The sequence below is a fragment of the Amphiprion ocellaris genome, chromosome 1, assembly GCF_022539595.1.
Source record: "Amphiprion ocellaris isolate individual 3 ecotype Okinawa chromosome 1, ASM2253959v1, whole genome shotgun sequence".
Taxonomy (NCBI): Eukaryota; Metazoa; Chordata; class Actinopteri; family Pomacentridae; genus Amphiprion; species Amphiprion ocellaris.
Genome location: NC_072766.1, coordinates 29,976,977 through 30,002,827, shown reverse-complemented (window position 1 = coordinate 30,002,827; position 25,851 = coordinate 29,976,977). Strand labels below are relative to the sequence as shown.

General features: G+C 38.7%; 2 protein-coding genes across 4 annotated transcripts in view; both read right to left on the bottom strand.

Annotated features, from left to right (window-relative positions):
- LOC111572897 (histone-binding protein RBBP7) overlaps positions 1–5,616 on the bottom strand; it is a 35,009-nt gene extending 29,393 nt beyond the window's left edge. For all 3 annotated transcript variants that reach the window (XM_035951213.2, XM_023276778.3, XM_023276779.3), the window contains exon 1: positions 113–5,616. Coding sequence is in view for 2 of the 3 variants with exons in the window: in XM_023276778.3 (XP_023132546.1) it covers positions 113–128 (16 nt within the window). In the remaining variant the exon portion in view is untranslated. The remainder of the gene's footprint in view (positions 1–112) is intronic.
- Positions 5,617–5,749: 133 nt separating this feature from the next.
- Positions 5,750–24,738, bottom strand: hdgfl3 (HDGF like 3). Its single transcript, XM_055011055.1, has 6 exons — positions 24,432–24,738; positions 23,721–23,797; positions 16,525–16,663; positions 16,223–16,384; positions 9,423–9,557; positions 5,750–6,825 (listed from the first exon to the last, which is right to left on the bottom strand). The coding sequence occupies exons 1-6, from the start codon at positions 24,513–24,515 to the stop codon at positions 6,799–6,801; spliced, it is 624 nt and encodes a 207-aa protein (XP_054867030.1). The 5' UTR covers positions 24,516–24,738; the 3' UTR covers positions 5,750–6,798.
- Between the last annotated feature and the right edge of the window lie 1,113 nt (positions 24,739–25,851).

Sequence of the window (25,851 nt, the reverse complement as noted above, 5' to 3'; positions counted from 1 at the left end):
TATTGCTAGCATTATACTATGACATAGTTAAACGCTCGTACTGCGCACACAAAGGGGCACACAAGGAAAACGGGCAACCGCTTTATACGCTAGGCAGTGTTATTTAACCTACCCTCTTTGTCAGCCATGTAGCAAACCAACTACGTGGACGCTGTTTTACTTAATAGTACCGTTACCCAGGCGTGTGTCACTACTAAACTGGAGTTCTTCCTTTTCAGCGCCGAGTTATTCGGTGCGAACTGCGCACCCGCTACTGCTCGCATTCAAAGAGGAACAATACTGCGCGCTGGTTGCGCAGACAGATAGTGACGTTCTCCAGCCGGAGCTTAGCTGAAAATAAACATCATTATAAAGATTTTTTTTTTCTCTTTTATCAGACGTGTGTGATCACGCACACTAACTTTTTTCAATTGGAAAAAATAAGAGGAAATTACACATGTAGAATATACAACAGAAATGAGAAAAATGAAAGTAGCCAATTACATTGATACCACAGAAGTAGGTATAGCTCTGTGCAATATCACTGTAATATCAAATTATATTGAACTGTATAATTTTACAGTAAATGCATTGCTTCTAAGTTGAACAGTATTTAGTATTTCCTCCTATGTAAAATTAAAAACTAACAGTTTGGATTAACTATTTTAAAAACCTAAAATTTTTAAATTTCTGTTGGTGATCACAATTATAATCACTTTTTTGCATTGAGTTTCTTTGCCTGTATTTTCAATCCAGTCTTTTTAAAGCATATGTTTTTGATTGTTCATAAGAAGAACTCTTCTACTTGTCAACTTGGGGATTACAATTTTAAAGCATTTGACATTTAAGTGATATTGCTCAAGGGTGTACAGTTCTGTTGTACACGACATGTAACCGTAGTGTATTAATTGTGTTACATTATACATTGTGCTGAACACTATAGGCTTACACTGTACAGTATTTAACCTTATATTCTGATCTTGATGTTGTTTTTGTTGTCCAAGTAGTGACAAGAATGTCACAGTGGAAAAGTTTCTCTACTTTTTACCCATGCTAGAGTTTTGTGGTGTGTATGTGTAATGAGCATTACAGTCTCGTTGTGCATTCCATTGAGTATATTTTGTAAAAGTCTCATCCATAAACAGCAAAAACAGTTTACAGTAAATTACAAACCTTGAAAATGCAAAGCATTTTCCAAATACAAGCATGACAAAGATTTGAAGGAAATTTTTAAAAAACAAACAAAAAAAACAAGTGAACATACAAAAGGTGTCTTAATCAACTATCAACAAAAAATGTCTATATCTTATGACAAGAAGAGTGGAAGGAAATAAAGGCAACTGGCACAGAGTTAAAAGGCTAAGCAGTCAGGAGTAAACTCAAGAGACAATGATAGATTTGGCAATTTCAAAATGAATGATCATACTGTACAGTATGAAACCGTTGTCACAGCTCCGTTTCCTTACAAAAGGAATGTTGTTTAGTTTACTTTTAGGTTTAGAAGTGTAGACAAGGCAACAGAGAAAAGTGGATTATGTATTCAATTTCCTCCAAGTCCACTGCACATATACGACTCTAAACTGAGATCCAATGGTCACTTTCATAAAATAATGATCCGAGTACAATAGCAAAGCATGCCACTATAAAAAGCTTTAAAATATACAGTGATCTATTTCACAGATACACAGAAGAACAGATGTATCACTTTTCCATAAAAAGATGAGTTATTATATAGAGCAATCCAAGTAGAATAGTAGTCCTATATTCTAGAAAAAAATTAAATATACAGATATAGTTAATAAGGAGTTACAATGTGTAACCCAGTTGTGCACAACACTCAATACATTTATCTACGTACTTCCATTCATCTTTTTGTGGTTACATAAAAGAGGAACATCTAGCGTGATGGATGTTTGACAGTTACCGAATATTCCATAAGTCAGTCCCATAATTATTGTTGTAAAAAACCTATTTCAAGCTACAACTAGAGTGATCAGTACACTGCAATACCCAACATATACCATGGACGGTAGTAGAGAATATACACTCACTGGCCACTTTATTAGGTACACCTTGGACCCCCTTTTGCCTTCACCTTCCTTAATTCTTTGTGGCATACTTTCAACAAGGTGTTGGAAACATTCCTCAGAGATTTTGGTCCATATTGACATGATAGCATCATGCAGTTGCTACAGATTTGTCGGCTGCACATCCATGAATCCAATCTCCCGCTCCACCACATCCCAAAAGTGCTCTATTGGATTGAGATTTGGTGACTGTGGAGGCATTTGGAGTACAGTGAACTCATTGTCATGTTCAAGAAACCAGTTTGTACACTGTGGTGCTGAAGGGATGGGCATGGCTAGCAACGATACTCAGGCTGTGGTATTTAAACCATGCTCAATTGGTACTTAGGGGCCCAAAGTGTGCCAAGAAAGTATCCCCCACACCATTACACCACCAGCAGCAGCCTGAACCGTTGATACAAGACAGGATCCATGCTTTCATGTTGTTTACACCAAATTCTGACCCTACCATCTGAATATACAAACAGCATATTAGCTGCCCCACAAGAGACAGCAACATCCTGGACCACAGTTACACCATTATAAAAGGAGCATACCACCCTGTTCCGGCGGTAGCTTTGGGTCACTCTGATCACTGTCTGGTCCATTTCATCCCCACATACAGGCAGAAACTAAAATCTGCAAAGCCTGCGGTTAAAACTGTAAGGAAATGGACCAGTGAGGCAAAGCAGGAACTTCAAGCCTGTTTTGACTGCACAGACTAGTGTTTTTGAAGCTGCCAACAACAACCTGGGTAATCTGACAGACACTGTGACAGCATACATCAGTTTCTGTGAGGGCATGTGTGTGCCAACCAAAACATTCAGGACTTTGAACAATAACAATCCATGGTTCACCACCAAACTGCAACAGCTCCACCACGCCAAGGAGGACGCCTACAGGAGTTGGGACAGACTTGTTTAAGAAGGCCAGACCACACTGAACAAAGAGATCAGATCATCCCGGTTCCCAAGAAGCCCTCCATCACAGGACTGAATGTCTACAGACCAGTAGCTCTGGCATCTGTGGTCATGAAGTCCTTCGAGAGACTGGTGTTGAGCCACCTGAAATCCATAGTAGGATCTCTGCTGGACCCCATGCAGTTTGCGTATCGCCCAAACAAGTTGGCTGATGATGCAGTCAATCTGGGGCTGCACTATATCCTGCAACATCTAGATGACCCTGGGAGTTATGCAAGAATCCTATTTTTGGATTTTTCACCATCATCCCTGAAATCCTGTCCACCAAACTCCCCCACCTCAATGTGTCTCCATCCATGTGTCAATGGATCACCAGCTTCCTGACAGACAGGAGGCTGTCAGCACTGGCGCCCCCCAGGGGTGTGTCCTGCCTCCACTGCTCTTCTCCCTCTACGCCAACGACTGCACCTCCAAGCACCCAGCTGTAAAACTCATCAAGTTTGCAGACAATACAACAGTCATTGGCCTGATCCAAGACAGTGACGCTCTGCGCATATCAGTAGGAGGTTGAGCGGCTGGTAATTTGGTGCAGCCAGAACAACGCGGAGCTGAATACACTGAAGACTGCGGAGATGATCGTGGACTTCAAGAGACAGCCCTCATCACTGCTCCCCCTCACCATCAGCAACAGCCCTGTGTCAGCTGTGGAGTCCTTCAAGCTCCTGAGGACTACAATCTCTCAGGACCTGAAGTGGGAGAAGAACATCTGCTCCATCCTAAAAAATGCTCAGCAGAGAATGTATTTCCTGCGAAGCGACATGGCCTGCCACAGAAGCTATTGATCCAGTTCTACACTGCAGTCATCAAATCTGTCCTGTGCACCTCTGTCACTGTGTGGTTTGGAGCAGCCACGCTGTATCATTATGTAGCAATTATCATTTTGCACTACAGTGTTTAGATATTCCTTTGTAGCTTGTAAATATCTGTATATACTGTGGCTATATATACTGTGGCTATATTAATTTTTATTACTATTTTTTCCCTGTTCTTCTATGTAATTATTATTCTTTCCTTATTCCTAGGGTGATACCAACAGCTGAAACCAAATTTATTGTATGTTGTGTGCGTACTTGGCCATTAAAGCTGATTCTGATACTGAATGTCGCAGCTGAAATGGAGACCCATCAGACCTCGCAACGTTTTTCCAATCTTCTATTGTCCAATTGTGGTGAGCCTGTGTGAATTTCTAGCCTCAGTTTCCTGTTCTTAGCTGACAGGAGTGGCACAAGGTATGGTCTTCTGCTGCTGTAGCCCATCTTCTTGGTTGTAGCAAGTGGTTATTTGAATTACTGTTGCCTTTCTATCATCTTGAACTAGTATTCCCATTCTCCTCTGACCTCTCACATCAACAAGACATTTTGGTCCACACAACTGCCACTCACTGGATATTTGCCTTTTTTCAGACCATTATCTGTAAACCCTAGAGGTGGTTGTACGCGAAAATTCCAGTAGATCAGCAGATTGTTAAATACTCAGACAACCAACTGGCACCAACAACCATGCTACATTCAAAGTCACTTAAATCCCCTTTCTGCCCCATTCTGAAGCTCAGTTTGAAATTCAGCAAGTTGTCTTGACTCCGTCTACATGTCTAAATGCATTAAGTTGTGGCCATGTGATTGGCTGACCGACTATTTGTGTTAACAACCAATCGAGCCGGTGTACCTAATAAAGTGGCCGGTGAGTGTATATGAAAGTCTTCTCATATGCATTTGTACAGAGTGATAGGTGATTGTGAGTAATACAATACACTTAGGTATGCACATCCAGTATAAATACTGTTTGATGGCTATGTACACTGTGTGTGATTATGAAATACTAGAAAGAACACAAGCTACCCCAATCCCATTTCATCAGGCCGAGATATATTGACAGGATGTTTTTACATCATGTCACATATGAAGTACAAATGCACCAATACTGTATTTTTATTGTGACACAGGTTTCATGAAGTATTGTAAAAGGTTCTGAGAACATCTCTTAAGTCCCCTTTTAAAAATAATTAAGGAGGCAGTCAGTAATTGTTTTTACTTTTCCATAACATAAATGCATAAAACATATGTAAACTGGGGAGTGACAGGGTTGTGGATGAATACCAGTTACCTTTTGCTTGAAGTTGGTATTTTAGATCCTGTTTGTGAATTCTGGAACTTGTATTTTTACACCAATAAAGTAAGTGGCTAATTATTATGATATAAATGAAGTGTTCATATTAGTATGTTCAATTGAAGTCCAGTAATGAGGATGTTTTTCTGTTAGTACTACAGTTCTTTATGGATATGACATTTCTTGTCCTTTGTAAATTAGTAAAAAAAAAAAGGTAGTTTGTTTTTTTAATAAAATAAGAAAACAACAAAAATAAATTAACTAAGACTGAATTAGGCTGAACATGAGGTAACAGTGGTACTGAAATATTAGGTGAAATATTAGAATTCCTCTTTTTCTGTTTAATTCAGTTGGTTTGTTTGCGAAACAGGTTAGCCTAGCACTACATTTTTGCTAGAATTCATTTATCTAAATCGAAAATATTAGATTACAGTGTAAACACACAGGGTTGTGGCTGATAAGCAACAGCAAACTGAGCTTCTGGCTTGTGGCATATATATATATATATATATATATATATATATATATATATATATATATATATATATATATATATAAAATATATATATATATATATATATATATATATATATATATATATATATATATATATATATATATATATATATATATACATACACATATGTGTGTGTGCGTGTGTGTGTGTCAAAATCGGGATATCATGCTTGGCAGATGGGGATGCTGTTGTAAGGCGCTTTAGCTAAAACTATCATATCTCTATTGTCAAACTGCATTGGCTATTGGTACTTTTTTTGGGAGTGATATTATCCATTAAATACTTCAGATTGATACACTCTTATCTATTCCTATGTGACAACTGAACTAACAGCTCCAAATTGTTGGTGAAGACTGCACGTTGCTATAGATTGCTGTAGAAAAAGCTGGTCAGCAAAAACCAAGCTAGATCATTTAGTCAGTGTAAGAAATGACAGTTCTGGTAGAGTGTCATTTATCTGTGCTTTAGGATAATCAGGTATACAATGGAAAACAGGCAAACTTTTGAAAAAAAGTGGTACCATTAGTCTGGTCAAGCAACAAATTTGGATCTACTTTTACAGATAAAATGAAGGGAATGAACCACCCACACTGGCCACTAACTTCTTACCATCATCTTGATAACAGGTTATCAAAGGGCTATACCTTAGAATTTTAAACCTTTTTTCATTCTGCTTGGGTGATTAGTCTGAGTCTTGTAGAAGAAAGACTGAATATAAACACAGTTCATTTTATCAAAGCTCCTAATGTCTGCCAATACAGCATGATTAAAGTCTTCAAATACCTAATCCCCCTTTAAATATCCCATATCTATATATTTATTTAACAATATGAACTTACAAGGTGAAATAAATTAAAAACTTTAGCTTTCTGTTTTAGAGAGCTCAAGATCCTGACAGTGGTTTTGATTTCACATTACATTTAAGTGCTGAAAAAACTGTGTGACATAATGCCCAATCTGACCCTGGTATTCACATGATAACAGTTTAAGTACGGGTGCATCAGTCATACAAACACAAACTGGACATCCAACAGAGTATTGAACGTGACGATGGGAGCCAGTAGATGGTGCTGATGAGAAATCATGTTGTAGATTCACCTTTCCAACATCAAAGCTACAAAGAATGATTTCCCTTTCATGCCCTTTTCATTTAATGTTCCTCTATGAGCAGCTGGTTCTGTGGAGCACAACAATAATAAAACACAGTTATTATGAACATCATTTGTAGTACTATTAGTCATATTGGTGACTGTCAAAGAAAGCCCAAATTACTAGTTTCAAACTGGTTATTTCAGCTCTCTTATTCGACTGCCACCTTTCAGCATTCCTTTCAGCTTTATAGCAAATGAGTCCTCATAAAACTGCTTTGTTTTATTTAAAGAAGGTACTGAATATCATAAAATATCACTTACCAGAAAAATTGAAAAAAAATTTAAAAACTAAGATTTAAAGCAAGATATTATGGGTAGCTGTGGCTCAGGTGGTAAAGCAATCCACTAATTGCAAAGTTGGCAGTTTGATCACTGGCCCCTCCACATGTTGAAGAGTCCTTGGTCAAGACACTGAAACTGCCGTTGCTCCCGATGTCAGGCAAGCAGCTTGCATGGCAGATTTATCGCCACTGGTGTGTGAATGGGTGAATGAAAAACATTCTAAACTGCATGGAGTACCACCATGGTAGAAAGTCACTACCTTTCAAAATTTTGGGGTCACCCAGACAATTTCATATTTTTCATGAAAACTCACACTTTTATTTACACACGTGGACAAAATTGTTGGTACCCCCCGATTAATGAAAGAAAAACCCACAATGGTCACAGAAATAATTTGAATCTGACAAAAGTAATAATAAAATTTCTATGAAAATTAACCAATGAAAATCAGACACTGCTTTTGAACCGTGGCTCAACAGAATTATTTTAAAAAATAAACTCATGAAACAGGCCTGGATAAAAATGATGGTACCTCTAGAAAAGACTGAAAACAGTGTGACCACAGGGACATGTCGAGGTGTGTCTTCTAATTAGCATCAAAGGTGTCTACAAACTTGTAATCAGTCAATCGGCCTATTTATAGGGTTACAAGTCGTCACTGTGCTGTTTGGTGACATGGTGTGTACCACACTAAACATGGACCAGAGGAAGCGAAGGAGAGAGTTGTCTCAGGAGATTAGAAAGAAAATTATAGACAAGCATCTTAAAGGTAAAGACTGTAAGACCATCTCCAAGCAGCTTGATGTCCCTGTGGCTACAGTTGCACATATTATTCAGAAATTTAAGATCCATGGGACTGTAGCCAACCTCCCTAGACGTGGCCGCAGGAGGTAAATTGATGACAAATGGAAGAGACGGATAATACAAATGGTAACAAAAGAGCCCAGAACAACCTCTAAAGACATTAAAAGTGAACTCCAAGGTCAAGATACATCAGTGTGAGATCGCACCATCCGTTGTTGTTTGAGCCAAAGTGGACTTCATGGGAGACAACCAAGGAGGACACCATTGTTGAAAACAAATCATAAAAAAGCCAGACTGGAATTTGCCAAACTGCATGTTGACAAGCCACAAAGCTTCTGGGAGAATGTCCAACGGACAGACGAGACAAAACTGGAACTTTCTGGCAAGGCACATCAGCTCTATGTTCACAGATGCAAAAATGAAGCATATCAAGAAAAGAACACTGTCCCTACTGTGAAACATGGAGGAGACTCTGTTATGTTCTGGGGCTGCTTTGCTGCATCTGGCACAGGGTGTCTTGAATCTGTGCAGGGTACAATGAAATCTCATGACTATCAAGGTATTCTAGAGAGAAATGTGCTGCCCAGTGTCAGAAAGCTTGGTCTCAGTCACAGGTCATGGGTTTGGCAACAGGATAATGACCCAAAACACATAGCTAAAAACACCCAAGAGGAAAACATTGGACTATTCTGAAGTGGCCTTCTATGAGCCCTGATCTAAATCCTATTGAACATCTGTGGAAGGAGCTGAAACATGCCGTCTGGAGAAGGCCCCCTTCAAACCTGAGACAACGGAAGCAGTCTGCTCATGAGGAGTGGGCCAAAATACCTGCTGAGAGGTGCAGAAGTCTCATTGACAGTTACATCGTTTGATTGCAGTGACTCCTTCAAAAGGTTGTGCAACAAAATATTAAGGGTACCATCATTTTTGTCCATGCCTGTTTCATGAGTTTATTTTTAAAAATAATTCTGTTAAACCACAGTTCAAAAGCAGTGTCTGATTTTCATTGGTTAATTTTCATAGAATTTTTATTTATTATTACTTTTGTCAGATTCAAATTATTTCTGTGACCATCATGGGTTTTTCTTTCATTAACCGAGGGGTACCAACAATGTTGTCCACATGTGTATGTGTTAACATAATTGCACAAGGGTTTTCCAATCATCAATTAGCCTTTCAACATGATTAGCTAACACAATGTACCATTAGAACACAGGACTGATGGTTGCTGGAAATGGGCCTCTGTACCTCTACGTGGATATGCCATTAATAATCAGCCGTTTCCAGCTAGAACAGTCATTTACCACATTATTAATGTCTAGACTGTATTCCTGATTCAGTTAATGTTATCTTCATTGAAAAAAAATGCTTTTCTTTGAAAAATAAGGACATTTCTAAATGACTCCAAACTTTTCAACCGTAGTATAAGTGCAGACCATTTACCATTGTGGGACATCATCCTGAAATGCGTGCCCTGTTTCTGTGTGCCTGTGCCAAATCAGCAGGGATAAGAGAGAGAATCAAACATGTATCTCACCTTACTGTCGGTGGTACTTTCAATGATGTCGTTGTCAGCATCTCCTCCTTCTGAGCCACTCTTCTGGTCGTCATCTTTTCTATCCTTCTCCAGGTTATCGTCTCCAGACGAGATCCTCAACAGCTTTGAGGATTTCTGCCACAGACACACAAATCATAATGTGCAGAACAACTAATATCAGCAGCAGAGCTCATCCTTTGCAGGTGACAAATCAATACAGTTTGTAACCAGTAACCATTTGCACTGTAAAGCAGTCTTAAACTGATGGTATTGATTAGTACCTGTATAAGGTGACATAATTTGATAATTCAAGATGCCAATGTCATTGAAACAGTTGTTTCACTACAATTTCAAACACATGATGTGAACCTACTGTTAGTACTAATATGATCAGCAGTTACCTGAATGACTGCTTCACAGATGCAGCAACACACTCTTCTTACATTGACAGTCCTGTTTTGGATTTGTTAATAAAAGATCAAAATGGATGGAGCAGAACCACAGAAATTTTCTTTATTTTACACATTCCACCATGTCAAAATCCAGTGTTCACAATACCTATGAGTTAAGCTTGCTTATTTCGAATGCTTCACTTATGACTTTTTAACCTTGTAGTCTTCAACCAACCAACACTGACTTTACACAGCTTCTTTTGGAGACACAGACAGCTGAGATTAGAATCATTCTTTTAGTTCATTGGAAGAAAATTAATCTCAAGTCATCAGTACTTAACGATAAAGCAGTTTTGACCAAGGTTTGTTGGTTTCAGGGTAAGAGGAATTTGATGAGTGTATACACACTAACAAGCTAGACGTCAAAACTAACCAAGCAAAAAGTCATCTTCCTCACCAACTGATAATCCATGCAGAACACATAGAAAAGGAAAAAACAGAATTGTTCTTGTATTACAGGACTGAGTTACTTAGCCCTTGTATTATTGCACAATATTTTTTTTTTAAAAGTATGACATAGAAAGTAAGGCATATTTACTTTAATGTTTGTATTTTTAACTGATTTTATGAAACAAATGCTATTTAATGTAACTAGTTTGGTTTCCCACACAGTTAATGTTCCAGTCTTAAATAAACCTTTATCCAAATGCAGCACATAAGCTCAAAAATCAGCATACCTGTGTTTAGTAACAGCAGGTTGATACTGTGGACATAAAGAAAGTAGTTGACCAGGATTAGCAGCTTAAATTACTGCAGACAAATTTACTGTTTAGTCTGTTCCTTAAAATTTTGTTGCATTTTCCTAACTAAGTATCTCTGTTCTAACAACTGACTGGACCTTTTACTATATACTAATTTGAAAGCAAAGTGTCACAGTAATTCACTATGGCAGTAGTATGAGCAACATCAGTAGTACTAGTAGAACTAATAGCAATAATAATAGCAATCCCACAAGTCATTCACTAACTACTTATAAAGATCCAAATTGTTAGAGAGCTCCACTTTGAAATTCATTAACTTCACCACTAGTCAGTGTGTGTGTGTGTGTGTGTGTGTGTGTGTGTGTGTGTGTGTGTGTGTGTGTGTGTGTGTGTGTGTGTGTGTGTGTGTGTGTGTGTGTGTGTGTGTGTGTGTGTGTGTGTGTGTGTGTGTGTGTGTGTGTGTGTGTGTGTGTGTGTGTGTGTGTGTGTAAGAGAGGTGTAAGAGAGTGTGGTCCAAAGGGGAGTAAGGGAAGGTTGACATCACATTTCATCCTTTCTCAAATAACATTCCAGTTACCTTGTCTAGCTCTTGTACACACACACAGACATGTGCGTGTACACTCACACATAATTTTGTTTCAGTGATGTGACAGGACACACACATCTACATTCTGTTCCCCAGCAACACCACATTCTTTCAGATACACCACATGTGTCATGTGTAATGGAGACCAGTTGCTAGGCAACTGTGGTTGCTAAGTGAGGAGCAGGATGCATGTGACTTTTTCAACCTGCTTCCATTTACAGCAAGTGTGGATTATACACTAATACAGTAACACACATTGGCAGTGTTAGGCTCTGCAGCTCGCCATCTCTTCAAATCTTTTTGTTGCAAAATAAAGGAGAGGTCAGACAGAGAAGAACAACATAATCAATACAGTATCACCAGGAACAAGCTGTTACAAAAAAAAAAATATTTGGGAGAAATTAAATGTGGTGAAATCCCGTAAGTGAAGCTCAGGGGAAAAAATTATAAATTAGCCAGGCTGTGCTTCTTAAAAATCATTGAAGGCAAAAAGGCAATCAAACAAGTGGACATAATTCTACATATAAGGACTTTTAAATATTAGGATGCAAATCATTTGCAGTCAATGACAGCCTGAAGTCTACAACCATCTAACATCACAAAATGTTGAGTTTCAATCCAAGGGATGCTTTCCTAGGCCTTTGCTGCAGTCGCCTTCAGGTGCTCCTTGTTTATGGGTCCTTCTGCACTCAGTTTTGTCTTCAGTATGGGAAAAGCATCTTAGTTGGGCTGTGGTCAAGTGTCTGACTTGGCTATTTACAGACATTCCCTTTCTTTGCCTTAGAAGCTCCTGGGTAACCATCATGGTATGTTTTCTTCAATATCCATTAGTACTGTGAAGCATCGTGTCAGTCTTGCAAAATGTGACTGAATCTGAGTATAAGGGAAAGCTTTGCACACTTCATAATATATTTTGTGACTTCTATCAGCAATCACTTCAGCAATAAACACCAGCCATACATACCCTTACCTCAAAACTTCACCATGTTTGATAGGTGATGTGGTCAGTCCAAAGTATCTTGTTCCAGAGCTGGGCAGGCTCTTGAACATGTTCATTAGCAAAGTGTAATCTGGCCTTTCTGTTAATGAGTGCTACCAGTGATCCTGAGATAATCTCTATATTTACATAAGTTAAATGTTTCTAGATTGTAGACTGACAGTGATAGATCTGCTTCTTCAGAGTGTACTTGACTTGGCAAAATGTTGTTCATGATTTTTCTTCACCAAAGGAAGAATTTTGTGATCATCCACTTCAGTTGTCTTCTGTGACTTTGGACCACATACTGAAAGTTCCCATGAACATCTACCGAATGCACTTCAACACTTGGAATCAACTCCAGACACCTGACCTCCTTGACTTGTCAAGAAATAAGGAGGAAACAATTCACACTTGGACTTAAAATTGGGTATCAGACACTTGTCTAATTACTAATGAGGCAGTGAAAATATTGCTGTAATTTTATTTTTGTTAAATCCTGTGCATTAAAAGAAGTCTACACTTCAATCACATCTTCCCTGCTTCATTGCAGTTTCATTACAGTGGTGTACAGAGACAATATTGTGCCACTCTGTAAATACTCGTGAACCTGTCCATCAGGAAATATGAATCAGATAGATGTTGGAAGATGAATCTACCTTTACTTTATGTTATTGTCAGCAAATGAAATGTTCACTTTAACTCAATTTTCAGGTGGCCTCTTCATCACAATAGGAGGAAACAGTGCATTTTGTCAACCATTATCAGCGGTAGATTAATCCATATATGCTGCTCCAGAGGTATGGAGTCAAATAAACTAGTGAATGTTTATGATAGCAGAAGAAGTATGTCACCCAATGCAACAGAGTAGCTTACTGATGCATTTTTTTCAAGTATGAATAATGGATCTCTATGGTACAGAGAAATAAGATATATTAAGCTCTGTTACTGGGTTTGGGATTTGTTGGCAATAATAAAACTACAAAATTTTGACAACCTTATGACTGAAGATTAGACTGCTGTTCTTATTTGGATAATTAATCATGTGTAAGACTGCAAACACACATAACATATACAAATACACACAAAATATTTTTGGAGTGGGATCAGAAAGGCTGTGATATGAAGCATACATGAGTAAACTGTCATCCCCTCCACCTCCGCTGCTTAGCTGACAGCTCTCCCTCCTTTTCCCTTTCCCTGGTGTGTGTGTGTGTGTGTGTGTGTGTGTGTGTGTGTGTGTGTGTGTGTGTGTGTGTGTGTGTGTGTGTGTGTGTGTGTGCTTTCTCTCCACTTAGGATTGGATAATCAGCTGTGATGGGGAGCGGTTCACCTGTTCATCATTTCTCCACCTGTCATAAAAGTAGGGCTCAGTCCATTACTCAACGCTGGACCGTTGCACTACCTTGTGTTAGTTCACGCAGGGCAGTCACAGTTCTGCTCACTACTGCTTTGCAAGATTCTAACCTGTGTCTCTGCTCAGCTCTCTTCGCTCTTCCCCACTGGTGATCCTGCCGAAACCTGATTTTCCCAAGAGTCACGCCATATAGACCTCTGCCTGCACTCTGTTGATCTGCCTCTCCGACACCGCTGTCAGCTAAGTTTTCAACTTTGGGGCTAAAATTAGAAGAACTGTTTAAGCCAAACTTGTTTTATTGATAGTCTCTTTGTATATGAGCCACTCCATGTCGTGTTATCATTTTAATTGAGAAAGTTATAGCTTACTGTCGGTCTTTTGACCATTTTGTCTATGTATTCTGGTGAATTCATGTCCATGTGCCTTTCCAGCCTGGTAGTTTGGCTTGAGGAATCTGACTTTGATTTTGATCACTTGTCCCTCATTACCTGCTTTCCTCGCCTAGTATTACTTGGTTCTGATTAGCTCTCTGTCCATGATTACTAATACTTCTTAAATTCAGCCCGCTTTGATTTAATGTTTTGCATTCTAGCTTTGTGTTCCTTTTAGGGTTCCATAGTTCATCTCGTGTTTGTAATTTGTGCCTTCTGTAAATAAACTGTCAAAACTTTCGCTCGGTCATCAAGTCTCTCTGTCTGCACAAACCGTGGCATACACAGGTGCCATTGTCCATGTGTGTTGTACAACACACTTTATCCCCTTTATCTACTCCAAACATACTATAGCTAAGCCTTCAACCTGTAAAAATTTGAGACTAGATTTTCCATCAATGACACCAGTGATAAACAGTTTATGACCTCTGCTGTTCAATTCAGTGCAATTTTATTTATATAGCGCCAATTACAGTCAAATTGTCTCGAGACGCTTTACAGAACCCATATGCCTGACCCCCAGAGCGAGCCAAAAGGCGATAGTGCAAGGAAAACACCCTTTCAACAGGGAAAAAAACCTCGAGCAGAACCCGGCTCTTTATGTGGGGGGACCCATCTGCCTGCTGGCCATGCCAAATGCTCAAGACAGCAACATGACAGGAGGGTTGATTGAAAAAAATACGTCGATGTATAAAATCTATTCTCCAATCTGATCACATAATTTTCAGGGTGTTTCTCTACAGTGCTGTGAAAAAGTATTTGATGCTGTCTTCTAGTTTTGCATATTGCTCACACTTGCATGTTCCAGATCATCAAACTAATATTTCTATTTAATATTAGACAGAGATAACCTACACAACATAAAATTCAATTTTTACATGGTTTATTGAAAAGCAATACCCCCCCTGTGGAAAAAGAAATTGCCCCCCTAAACCTAGTAACTGTTTGGGCATATCTTGGCAGCAACAACTGCAGTTAAATGTTTGCCATAACTTGTGATCAGTCTTTTACATCGTCATGAAGGAATTTTGACCCACTCTTCCCTACAAAATAAGTTTTAATTCAGCCACATGAGATGGTTTTGCATGTACTGCCCTTTTAAGACCTTGCCATGGTATCTGAATTGGATCCAAGGTCGAACTTTGTCTTGGCCACCTTAATTTTGTTCTTTTTTTGCCATTTAGAGGTTGATTTGATTGTGTGCTTTGAGTCTTTGTCATGCTATATAACCCTTTTGTGCTTGAGCCTTAGATCATGAACTGATGGGTGAATATTCTCCAGGAGAAGAAAGTCGTCCGGGTCCTTTGGAAGTAAAGCAGTCCCAACCCATCACACTACCATCACCATGTTTCACTGCTGGTATCATGTTCTTCTTGTGGAATTCAGTAATAGCTTTACACCAGATGTAACAGACCCATGTCTTCCAAAAAGCTCCACCTCTGACTCATCAGTCCACAGGATGTTATCCCAAAAGTATTGGGGCTCACCGGACATGGTTTTATGTCTTTTTGGTCAGGGGTGGTTTGTGCCTTGCAACTGTAACATGATGCCATTTTCTCCCAGTGTCTTCCTTATTGTGGAATCATGTGGATGGACCTTAACTGAAGCCATTGAGGTCTGCAGATCTTTTGACGTTTGTCTGGATTCTTTTGTGACCTCCTGGACGAGATGTGGATGTGCTCTTCGAGAAATTTTGATAGGCCAGCCACTACTAGGAAGGTTCACCACTGTTCCACGTTTCTCCACTTGTGGATAATCTTTCTCTCACTATGGTTCTCTGGAGTTCCAGAGCCTTGGCAATGGCTTTGTAACCCTCCAGACTGATAAATGCCAGTGACTTTGTTTTGCATTTGTTCTTAAATCTCTTTAGAACATGGCATCATGTGCTGCTTTTTGAGGCCCTTCAGCCAAATTCACAATGCTAGACAGGTTCCATTTAAGAGCTGTTTAGAATTAACAAGCATGGCAGTAATCATACGTGGGTGTGGCTAGAGAGATTAAACTGAAATGCCAAATGAATTTGATAATTTCGTAGATTGGCAGCTAAGGGGGCAATTACTTTTCCACATAGGGCAAGATGGGGCTGGACATTTTTCCTTCAATAAATTAAACCATCATTTAAAACCTGCATTTTTTGTTTTCTTAGGTTATCGCTGTCTTATACTAAAATTTGTTTGATGATCTGAAGCATTTAAGTGTGACAAATATGCAAAAATAGAAGAAACTTGGGGCAATACTTTTTCGCAGCACTGTATGTCACATGACCTTTTTCAGTGCTCACCACTGAAGTAAAGTACCTTGGATGTAGCTGTCTTTTTCCGTTTAGACCCAGCCTTGTCTCCTTTCAGTTTTTCCTTGTCATCTTCCTCCTCAACAGAGTCTCCCTCTTCACCCTCGCTGCTCCCATCAGCAGTGTTTCCCCCCTCCTCTGTTTCTGATGAGCTCTGTTGCTGGATGGCCTGTGTGCAAAAAACATCCATCATTTGTTTTGTAAAACTGAAAGAAGAAATGGATGTCTGGTTTGAACAGCCATTTCAATTGTTTTAGAATTTTGCCTGCCTTCTCTCAGTACCACAGACAGAACAGACTGCCAACTGACCTGATAGCCTGTGAACTTGACTCCTGGGTTGTTCTCAATCTCCCACAGGCCCTCATTGAAACCTTTCCTCTTGTTGGACTTGCCAAATTTATCTTTATACTCCTTGTAGGGCAGAAGATCCTTTGGACCCAAGAATGCACTAAAGAAGACAAATTTACTCCTTTTACTATTACTAAAACAGTCAGGACAGTCAATTGTTACAGAAAGAGCAATTGTTGAGTATTAATAGAAATGCATTAGTATGGGTATGTATGCTGGCTCAAATTCATGGACTTGTTCACTTAACCCTTAGATGCATAAGTGGGTCTAAAATGACCCGGTGAGCTCATTTTCTTTCAATATCTTTGTAATGGACGGTATTAATCATTTCATATTCCAGCTTTCCTCAAAAAACATGTTTTTGTTATCATTCCATTTAACTTTTTAAGTTTCATTTTATACTTTTAATGAAATTATAATATTTGTGGTACTACCCCAAACTCTTTATCACTGATAATGTCATACAAGACATGATGCAGTACACAAACTTGGAGGGACGGAGAGCAGCAGCAGCTGGAGGAAAAGAGTGGAATAATGTCAGCAAAATGGATGTTGACATTCTTCTATTGCTGATCTGTGTAATATTCTTTTTCAATCATTAAAATGTTCAAAATCTGTTATAAATTGAAAAATAAACATATTTCAAACATGTTTATTTTTTTGTCCACACCCAAAAATATAATATAAACAATATAATATAAACAATAATACAAATTGTTATTCTTAACCAAAATAACAAAAAATGGCATAAAAACACATTGATTCTCATAAGGGTCATTTTTGACCCACTTATGGAAGAATGTAGGGTCCAATCAGTCATGCATCGAAGGGTTAATATAGGATCATATATATGGTTCTCTTAATCATGAAATTTTAACTTGATAGTATACTAAATTGTATGCATTTAGGAGCTTATCATATGTTGGTAAATCAAGAAAATATCAAAACCTGTTAGGAACCATAGACTGTATAATAAAGATGGACGTAGCTACTGTGACGTCACCCGTTGGTTTCTGCACTGAGAAAATAAGGCCAGGATTTTGCTACTTCCTGGTTGTCATCTTGGATTTTTGGAGCCAGAGACGAAAAAAGATTCTCAGAGTGCGGAGCCAGAGAGCAGCGATTGGTCAGACTGACTGAGAGCTGAGGACTCTCTGTCCCACCCACATTTACCGGCTTCTGCTGTTTACCGATGCTGCTGCTAACAACGTTAACCTCCAAAAGTGAGGATAAACTGTATAGGTAAGTGCTAAAGTCATCTTTGTAACTTGTACTCTTCTCCATATCTGGACATTATCACATATAAAGCAGTGACCTACGTTATTGTAGCTGAAGTTACTGTAAGTTACCATCAGACTGTAACCTCTGATGGTAAACATGTTCTAACATCGCGTTTTAAAGTTGTACTGTAAATCTCAGGTTACATTTCCTGACTTAGTGTTGACACATGCTAAATCAGGTTTGTCAGTGTCATAAATTAGATAACTGTAAGTTGGAGCTAAGTGTTCTGCAGGTCACAGCTAATCAATCATAACGGATCGATAACTGCTATTTTGACACGCTGTTCGTTAATGATCAGCAGGTATCAATTCATCTACATGAATGTTCCTCCACAGAACTCTGTTAGTGATGAATGTTAATCTCTCAGTTTAATGAATGAAGAACAGTCAGTATCTCTGTTCTTCGGTTCAGACTGTTTTAACAGCTTCTGTTCATTTCACTGAGAAAAACATCTTTTGAAATAATTCTTTCAGAAACAGTAACGTTACTGAGGTCTGCCCACCATCACACTGGACCAAAGAATGGTACTTTCTGCTACTATTTAATGTAAAACAGAACAGCAGTTTTCTCTCTACAACAGTGTGTGGTCAGATAACTGTGTGGAACTCATGGTAATGCTAATGATACATTAGAATAAAAAAGAATAAACTTTATTGTCCATCTGAGGCAGTAAAATGTTCTTTGGCCTCAACCAGGAAAACAGATATTTCCAAATGATAAAAAACAGGACGAAAAAAATTACACTCTATTGTGTTCCATTCATATCCTCGTGTGTTCATTCTGATATTTAATGTTCCAGCAATTGGAATGAAAGAATTTTGTAGATCTTTTCCTCATTGTTAGTGTCTTTTCCTTCCAGCCTTGGTCTGGATCACTGGGAAGATCTAGTCTAATGTGGACTGAGAGCTACAGAGAACATGAACATCCAGCTGTGGTTGTCTGAAGCATCTTCTCTCCATCACTGTGAGGAAGAGCAGCACAGATGTCCTCCTCATCCTTTCAGTAATAACAATAAATATGGCCCGTCCGATATGATTTTTTGAGACCAATGCCAATTCTGGTATTTGGCAGAAAAAAATACAGATAACTCATTACTCGGCTGATTAATTTTAAAAATATATAATGAATAAAATAACTTATTTTTTGGCCCCTTAACGCATACAGCAAAGATGTCCCCCATGTCAAAACATGTCATCTTTGACAGACTTGCATTTTAAATATGTAATGGTCACAAATACTATGACACTAATGTTACTCCAGAACAACACACACAGTGGCCGTTTCTCATTATGCGTACTTGTCCGTACTTGCGTTCTCGCATACTCATGTAACGTCATCAGTCGGAGACTGAGTACTGTTCCAATTCAAAGAACGCATCTGACCGAGAACGGAAGTAATACCCGGATGTGTTCTCGCTCCGCCCACATTATCGAGACTGCATCGGACCAGACTTGTGTGGACTTGGGGCGGCCAAATAACCCATAATGCATTTCGCGCTGGCCAGCGGGAAAGGCCGAGGAGGAAAATTTCAGAGATAACAAGTTTTTTTTGGGAATACTACTGTTACTATGACACAAAATGTAATTTTCAGATTATTTCAGGTGAGAAAGCAGTTGTCTAAACGTCAAATATGTGGTCAATTTATCAAGATAAAGCCTGATTAAAAATTTACTCCAACGGTTTCGGAGATGTGAGCGTCCAGGTTAGACAGCTATGACCGGACGTTCAGCGCTCACTGTAGCCGAGAGCAGCCTTCTGTCAGCAAAACTTTTTGAAATCTGCCGCTGGCTCTGATGGTTCTATAGCAGTTAATCAGTGATATAAGTAGTTTTACATTTATCTAATGGTCACACTTTGGCCTCATGGTGTATTTTTTTTATTGTTCAGAGAGAAATGGGCTTGAAAGAAGTTAATATTCATAACATAATATTGTTAATGTTTTACTCGATCGCTGACTGTGTACCTCTGAATTATTGTTTTGTCTTCATTACAGCTTTGTTCTATTCTTATGACTGTTACTGTGCATTAAAAATAACATTTAAGCAATATTTTATTCAAGGTACATCTGAAGAAACCCAGATCCTCACTGACTGCTGGGAGACTCCACAGACATCAGCAGCTCCATCTATAGCATCTGGACCAGCATGATGCTGTTCATGGAAACTGAAGTATAGAAAATGCTGAAATGTATTTAAGCATTTTGCATTAAATATTTTTCAATTGCGTTCAAAAAATGAATTGAATTGTTGAAGTCAGAAGTAAATGTTGCTCTAACATCAGACCTGTTTGATCAGATGCTGTTGATGTTTGAAAAGGTTTCTCTTTTATTACCTTACAGGCAGAAGAAGAGCTCACCTGTAGGAGTTCACCTGTGTTCAGGTTCTGAGTACAGTAGTTGATATGAAATATTCTCTCATTAATTACTGATGATGTTCAGCATACAGAATCCCTGGTGATCACATTAAAGTGTAGTGATGTTTGTGTATCTGTCAGACTATAAACCTCTGGATGTTGGAGGACAAACATCAGGTATGTATGTAGAATGTAGACTAATGTATTTTAGTCATGTTAATAATAAAACTGTAAACCATCCATCCCTGTTTATGACGTGTCCTTGTGAAGATTTAATATTTTTTCAGCAATCGGTTTCTGAAAACTTTTTGTGGATCCACTAATAGAACTGAGAATGAGACGGTTCAGTTCACCACAAACTACAGCTGTCAATAAATCAGCAGCTCTAAAGCATTAAAAAAAGATTAATAACAATCTTACAAACCTGAATATATATACACAGTAACTGTTTTAATATTAAACCGTGAACATGCAAGGCTGTGTTACTATATCTGTTCCATTTCGTTGTTTTTCACGGTAAAAATAACCGGAGCAGATGAACCGAGGTGGTGACGTTGTCAAGTACGCTGGTGTTCCAATTGCACTTTAGTCTTGATGCGTTCTCGCAAGTACGGACTTGCGAGAACGACTCTCAAGTCTGTTCTCGCCAAGTACGCGAGTACGGACTTGCGTACTTAGAATTGAGAAACGGCCAGTGAGTTGCTGTTACAACCTGGGTCACGTTATTTTCTGACAAAGTAAAACTAAGAGTGACATGACATCATGACGGTTGCTGAAGACAGACAGTAATGTTAATCATTTAAACTTTTCGGGCCTGCATTGAATAAACCCTCTCCCCTCTGTGTTCACATTGCTCCTCCTTAAATGTGCCTTAACACGCACAGAGTGATGAACAGTCGTTCTGTACTCTCAAAGGTTTTGGACACTTGCGTTATTTCTGCAGTTTCTTACTGGCTTTTAAGCTATTAACTACCGCTATGCTAGGTTGGCATAACTACAGTGATGTTATTGCTAACATAAACAGGCAGGTAGTACCTTCTGCTAGGTTAGCAGAACTTTAGCGATACAACGTAAATGAAGAGCATGACCGACGCAACGAAGCACATATCACTCGTCATGACACATGGCAAAGAGAATTAAACTGAAACGGGAGACATGTTGAGTCATTGTTTATTTCACGTCATTATAAACTTACCTGTCGGCAAGCTCCGCTCAGCCCACTCCTGTAATGTTGCCTGGCTGTAGTTTACATACATTACTGAGAAGACTGTGGTGAGGGCTGAGAATTGATTGGAGCCAGAACTCCATGTATTGGACAAATGGCACAAGGACATCATTCTGCGTGACTACGACACTTGCCAGCATTTACTGTTTTATGAGAAATTAATATATCAGCATTTAATCGGCAAGACTACAGCCGATGATGATTATTTTGAATAGGGCTACATTCAACCGATTTAATCGGCTGGCCGATAAATTGGTCAGCTCCTCTCTTCATAATACAACTTGTCTTGTTAAAGTTAAGTATTTACACTTCACTGTCAGCAACACATTATTTATTTCGTTCATTTATTACGTGTTTGCACATCTTTACAGTTCACAATTGTTAAATAATTTAGTTTTTAAATGTGTAGTAAGTAAGGTAAGGTATTAATGAAGCTCTTGCCCTGAATGTGTTCATGTTTTAATGCTGAATATCTGCTATAAATAACATGGACTTTTTATATTGTATTTCTGCTATAACAGCAGAGATGAAGTTAAAGGTGATAAATGGAACCTGTGAATACTAAGAACAGAGAATAATAAACTGCTGAGAGTTGGTCTGTCTTTCTGTAAGTGAAATCTAAACAAGAAGCGGTTCACTGAGGATGTTGTCCATTCAGTCTCCTTCTTCACAACCAGATGAGGTCTTCCTTCCGTTGGCTTCACTCACAAGATCCTCACAGAGAATATGAGACACCTGAGATGAAGAGAGACATCACAGTATCAACATCAGCAGCTGGTTCATTTTAAAGTATCCCTGGAAAGATTTCCTATGTCACATAGTCTTACAAGCACTAAAAGAGAGAAAGGCCTGTGATCATTTTAGCTTTAGGGGAGAGGGTTTTATTCTTCAGCTTATCTGTGCTGCAATTTAAATGTAATAACTGTAGTGTTCATCATTACTTTGGTCATGTTCTGGGAGTTTATTTTTCTAATCTACACTGCAGTAAGAAGCACCACATGTGAATCAGTCATTAAACAATGTTAACTATTAGAAGATTTACTGTTTTCTCCAGTTTAACTTCAGAGACTCAGCAGATATTCAGGATTACTGACAACACAGAACCTTAATGTCACTGTTTTAATCACATTTAGGTTTTCTAAAGATTACATTAATGTGAACCAGCGTCTCCACTAACAGTTTTATTAACTAAATGTACCACATTACAGTAACACAACACACTTCAGCTGTTTACATGAAACACAACACAAACATCGTTAGCTTAATGCTGCTACATTAACTTTAATCAGGCTACGGCTGAGCAGCTAGCTCTGTTAGCATCGCTAATTCACATTAAAGCTAGTATTTACTGGATGCTAACTCTCTTTTCTGTCAACACACAAAGAAATAAACTCCATCGACATCTAGAGTGCATTGCACCCATTATATCTGAAACTAAAGATGCATATAAAGTGCATTAAAACTGACACCAATAAGAAAATAAACATTTACTTACCAAACTATCAGAGTCCTTTCAGTGTCTACTGGTAGAATCAGCCGAAGTGAAGGTCGAAAACTAGTTAAAAAAGCCAACAGGCAGAAAACGTGTCTGTGGAAAATGTTCTGCTGCTCCACCAATAAATAAACTAATAGTTATTATATCAGAATTAATCCAAACGAGGAGAGCAGAGTTTAAGGTTATTGAGATCATTCCAGACCAGACAGTCAATCAAGTAACCACGTCCCCTGACTTCGCAAAACTTAACTCTCTATATAAAATTCAAGATTGAGTTATTTTAAGATCGGCCACCTGATCTCTCATTTTGACCATGGAAACTAATGAAAAAAATCCTGAGCCATAGAAAAACAGTCTATCAAATGTCTGTTTTTCCTTTGTAGAATTGGAGTCTATGGAGCCAGAGCTTTTTGGAACCAGCCCCTGTCGGACAGTGGGATATTGCAAGTTTTTGACACTTCCGGGTCAGTTTCTGGTGCTATGTCCATCTTTATTATGTTAGGAACATGTATGAAAACACAAAATGATATATAACTGTGATTACATGGCCCAAGTATCATACATAGGTCGTGTTGACAACTGAGTAAACTCCATAAGTGAAATGAAGACTGCAAGTTATTATCAAATTATTTCGTCAAACTTCATACAATTTAAAGTCAACAATCATATTATTATCAACAACTTCAATAACTAACCCTACTTGTACAGGAAAAAATATTATTTTCCTCAGTGTATCACAACTCCATAAGATATCTGATACTAGTATCACAGCTGTTTTCCTCTGAAACAGGGGGGAGTGCCTACGTTTCATGAGTCCCAAAGAAGAAGATGGGGTACTTGTTGGCAGGTGGTTTGACAGCTCCTTCAGGAAGCTCATCAATCTGAAGCACAGGAGAGAAACTGTCACTGAATATTTGTTCATCAAAATGCTGATCACTCACTTGTTTACATCGCCAATCACTTGCTAATGTCTGCCCTAATTGTTATCAGCAACTATGGGATTCTGTCTTGTCGCTCAGAGAAAATACGACCTCCTAAAACTGACTTTAAGCGAGTCAGTCCGACGGGTATAGATGCTCATAGTAACTTGTCTGAAAAGGGTACCAGTGAAGCACAGAAAATCCTGAGCTGAGAGTGCTTCGTATATTTTACGCCATTCTTTGGGCTACAATGCAAAACGTTTTTTATGAACGAGACGTGTAATACTACTAGTGTTAAAATCCCATAGGTGACAGCGAAATGCAAACAGTCTAAATGGAAAGCACGCGCTGAACTACTTCGTTAACAAAGCGACAAAAACGCAATGGTGCAGGACAGGTAGTGAGAAACGGAGCCCAATAACTGTTCGGTTTTTATATTTACTCAACCTGATACCGGCACCACGAAAACCGGTTCAATGTGGCTGTGGAGTGGGGTCAGCATCCCTCCAGTTCATCCAACAGCAAAGCAGCGGCTGTATTGTGTAAATCAACCCCGCCTCCCTGTGCTCCCTGCCCGGCCGCATCCCAGACTCACCCTCGCAGGCCAGTGCGGGTACCCCTTCATCTTAGCGAAAACCAGATCTCCTGCCTTGTATTCCCGCGGCCGTGGTCGAGCCATGTCGGCGGATAGCCTCAGGGATTTATGGTGATTTTATAATCCTTTGCAGTTGTTTCCGGGCCCTCAGCGCAGGGCTAAATTATCCACCATCTATGTTTTTAAATCAAGACTGCAGTTTACACGAAAATAAATAATTAAAAAACGCGGAAGACTGGGCCTGACAGAGGTCTATCCTCTTACGCACAAAGTCAGGTGTAACTGTGATGGAGAATGGCCTCCGCTGTAGCAGGACGCCTGCCGCTATCCGCTCTTCGAAATAAAAGCCCTGCTGACGGACATGGCTGTTGCTTCTTGTAACCGTTGTGTTTTCTGCGGACGCTGTCTGGACCATGTTCTTGATTTCAAGAATGAAATTACAGCCTAGTGTTGTCCTGACTGCTGAAAACACCTCTCAAAAATTGGCACTAGTTTGTTTGTGTAATGTATTCTCGGTCATGCTACAAATTAATGACAGCTGGCAGCCACTTGATGAAAGAATGGGAGGACAAAATAGGACCACAAAATGCCTCAAATGGTGAAAAAATACAACATATGGGTCATTCCAGAAATGGAGGACATTTTACCTCTCACCCATCAAATTTCAAATAATCCATGTACAAAATACTAAAACATGCAGTTATGTAAAACTATTTGTCCTGAGACCAAATCTATTTAAAAAAAAAAAAAAACTAGGAGAAAAGGATGTTTGAAAATATTTTTTAAAATACCAAATAAGTCTGGAGTACCACCTAAAATGCCCTTTTCTCTTGTCCCGCCTCCCTGATGACCAAATTTAACCTCAAGTAAAGGTTGAAATGGAATTTAAATCTTCATTTTTTAGTATAACTTTTTTTTCATTGATGTCTCCTGTAATTTTGGAAACATCTTTTTTTTTTAAATAATCAACATAATATTTTAAATAATGATTATGCATGGAATGTGTGTCCCACAACAACTCCGTCAGCACAGTCTTTTTAGCTGGTGGAAGAAGAAGAAAACAGTGAATCACATGCTGGAATTAACATCTTCAGTTTTCCAAAAGAATGGGTAGAGCAAAACTATGTCCTCTCTTCTATTTTTCATATTTTCATAACATTGTCAACCTTGATTGAATGTCTCACTCTACCTCATATTGTCAGGATAAGACAAACTCTTTTGACTTTTTCTTGACTTTTTTCCATCAGAAAGTTTGTCCTCTTGGTCAGTTGTAACCGCAAGGTAAATACCTAGCTTCTACTCCTGAGAAAAAGCTAACATTACCATGGATTAGCAACCCTGTTACTGTAATTACAGTAGGGTTAGCAAACAACAAATAAAGCATGTAACAAAAATTTTACCATTGATGTGCAAGCTGAGC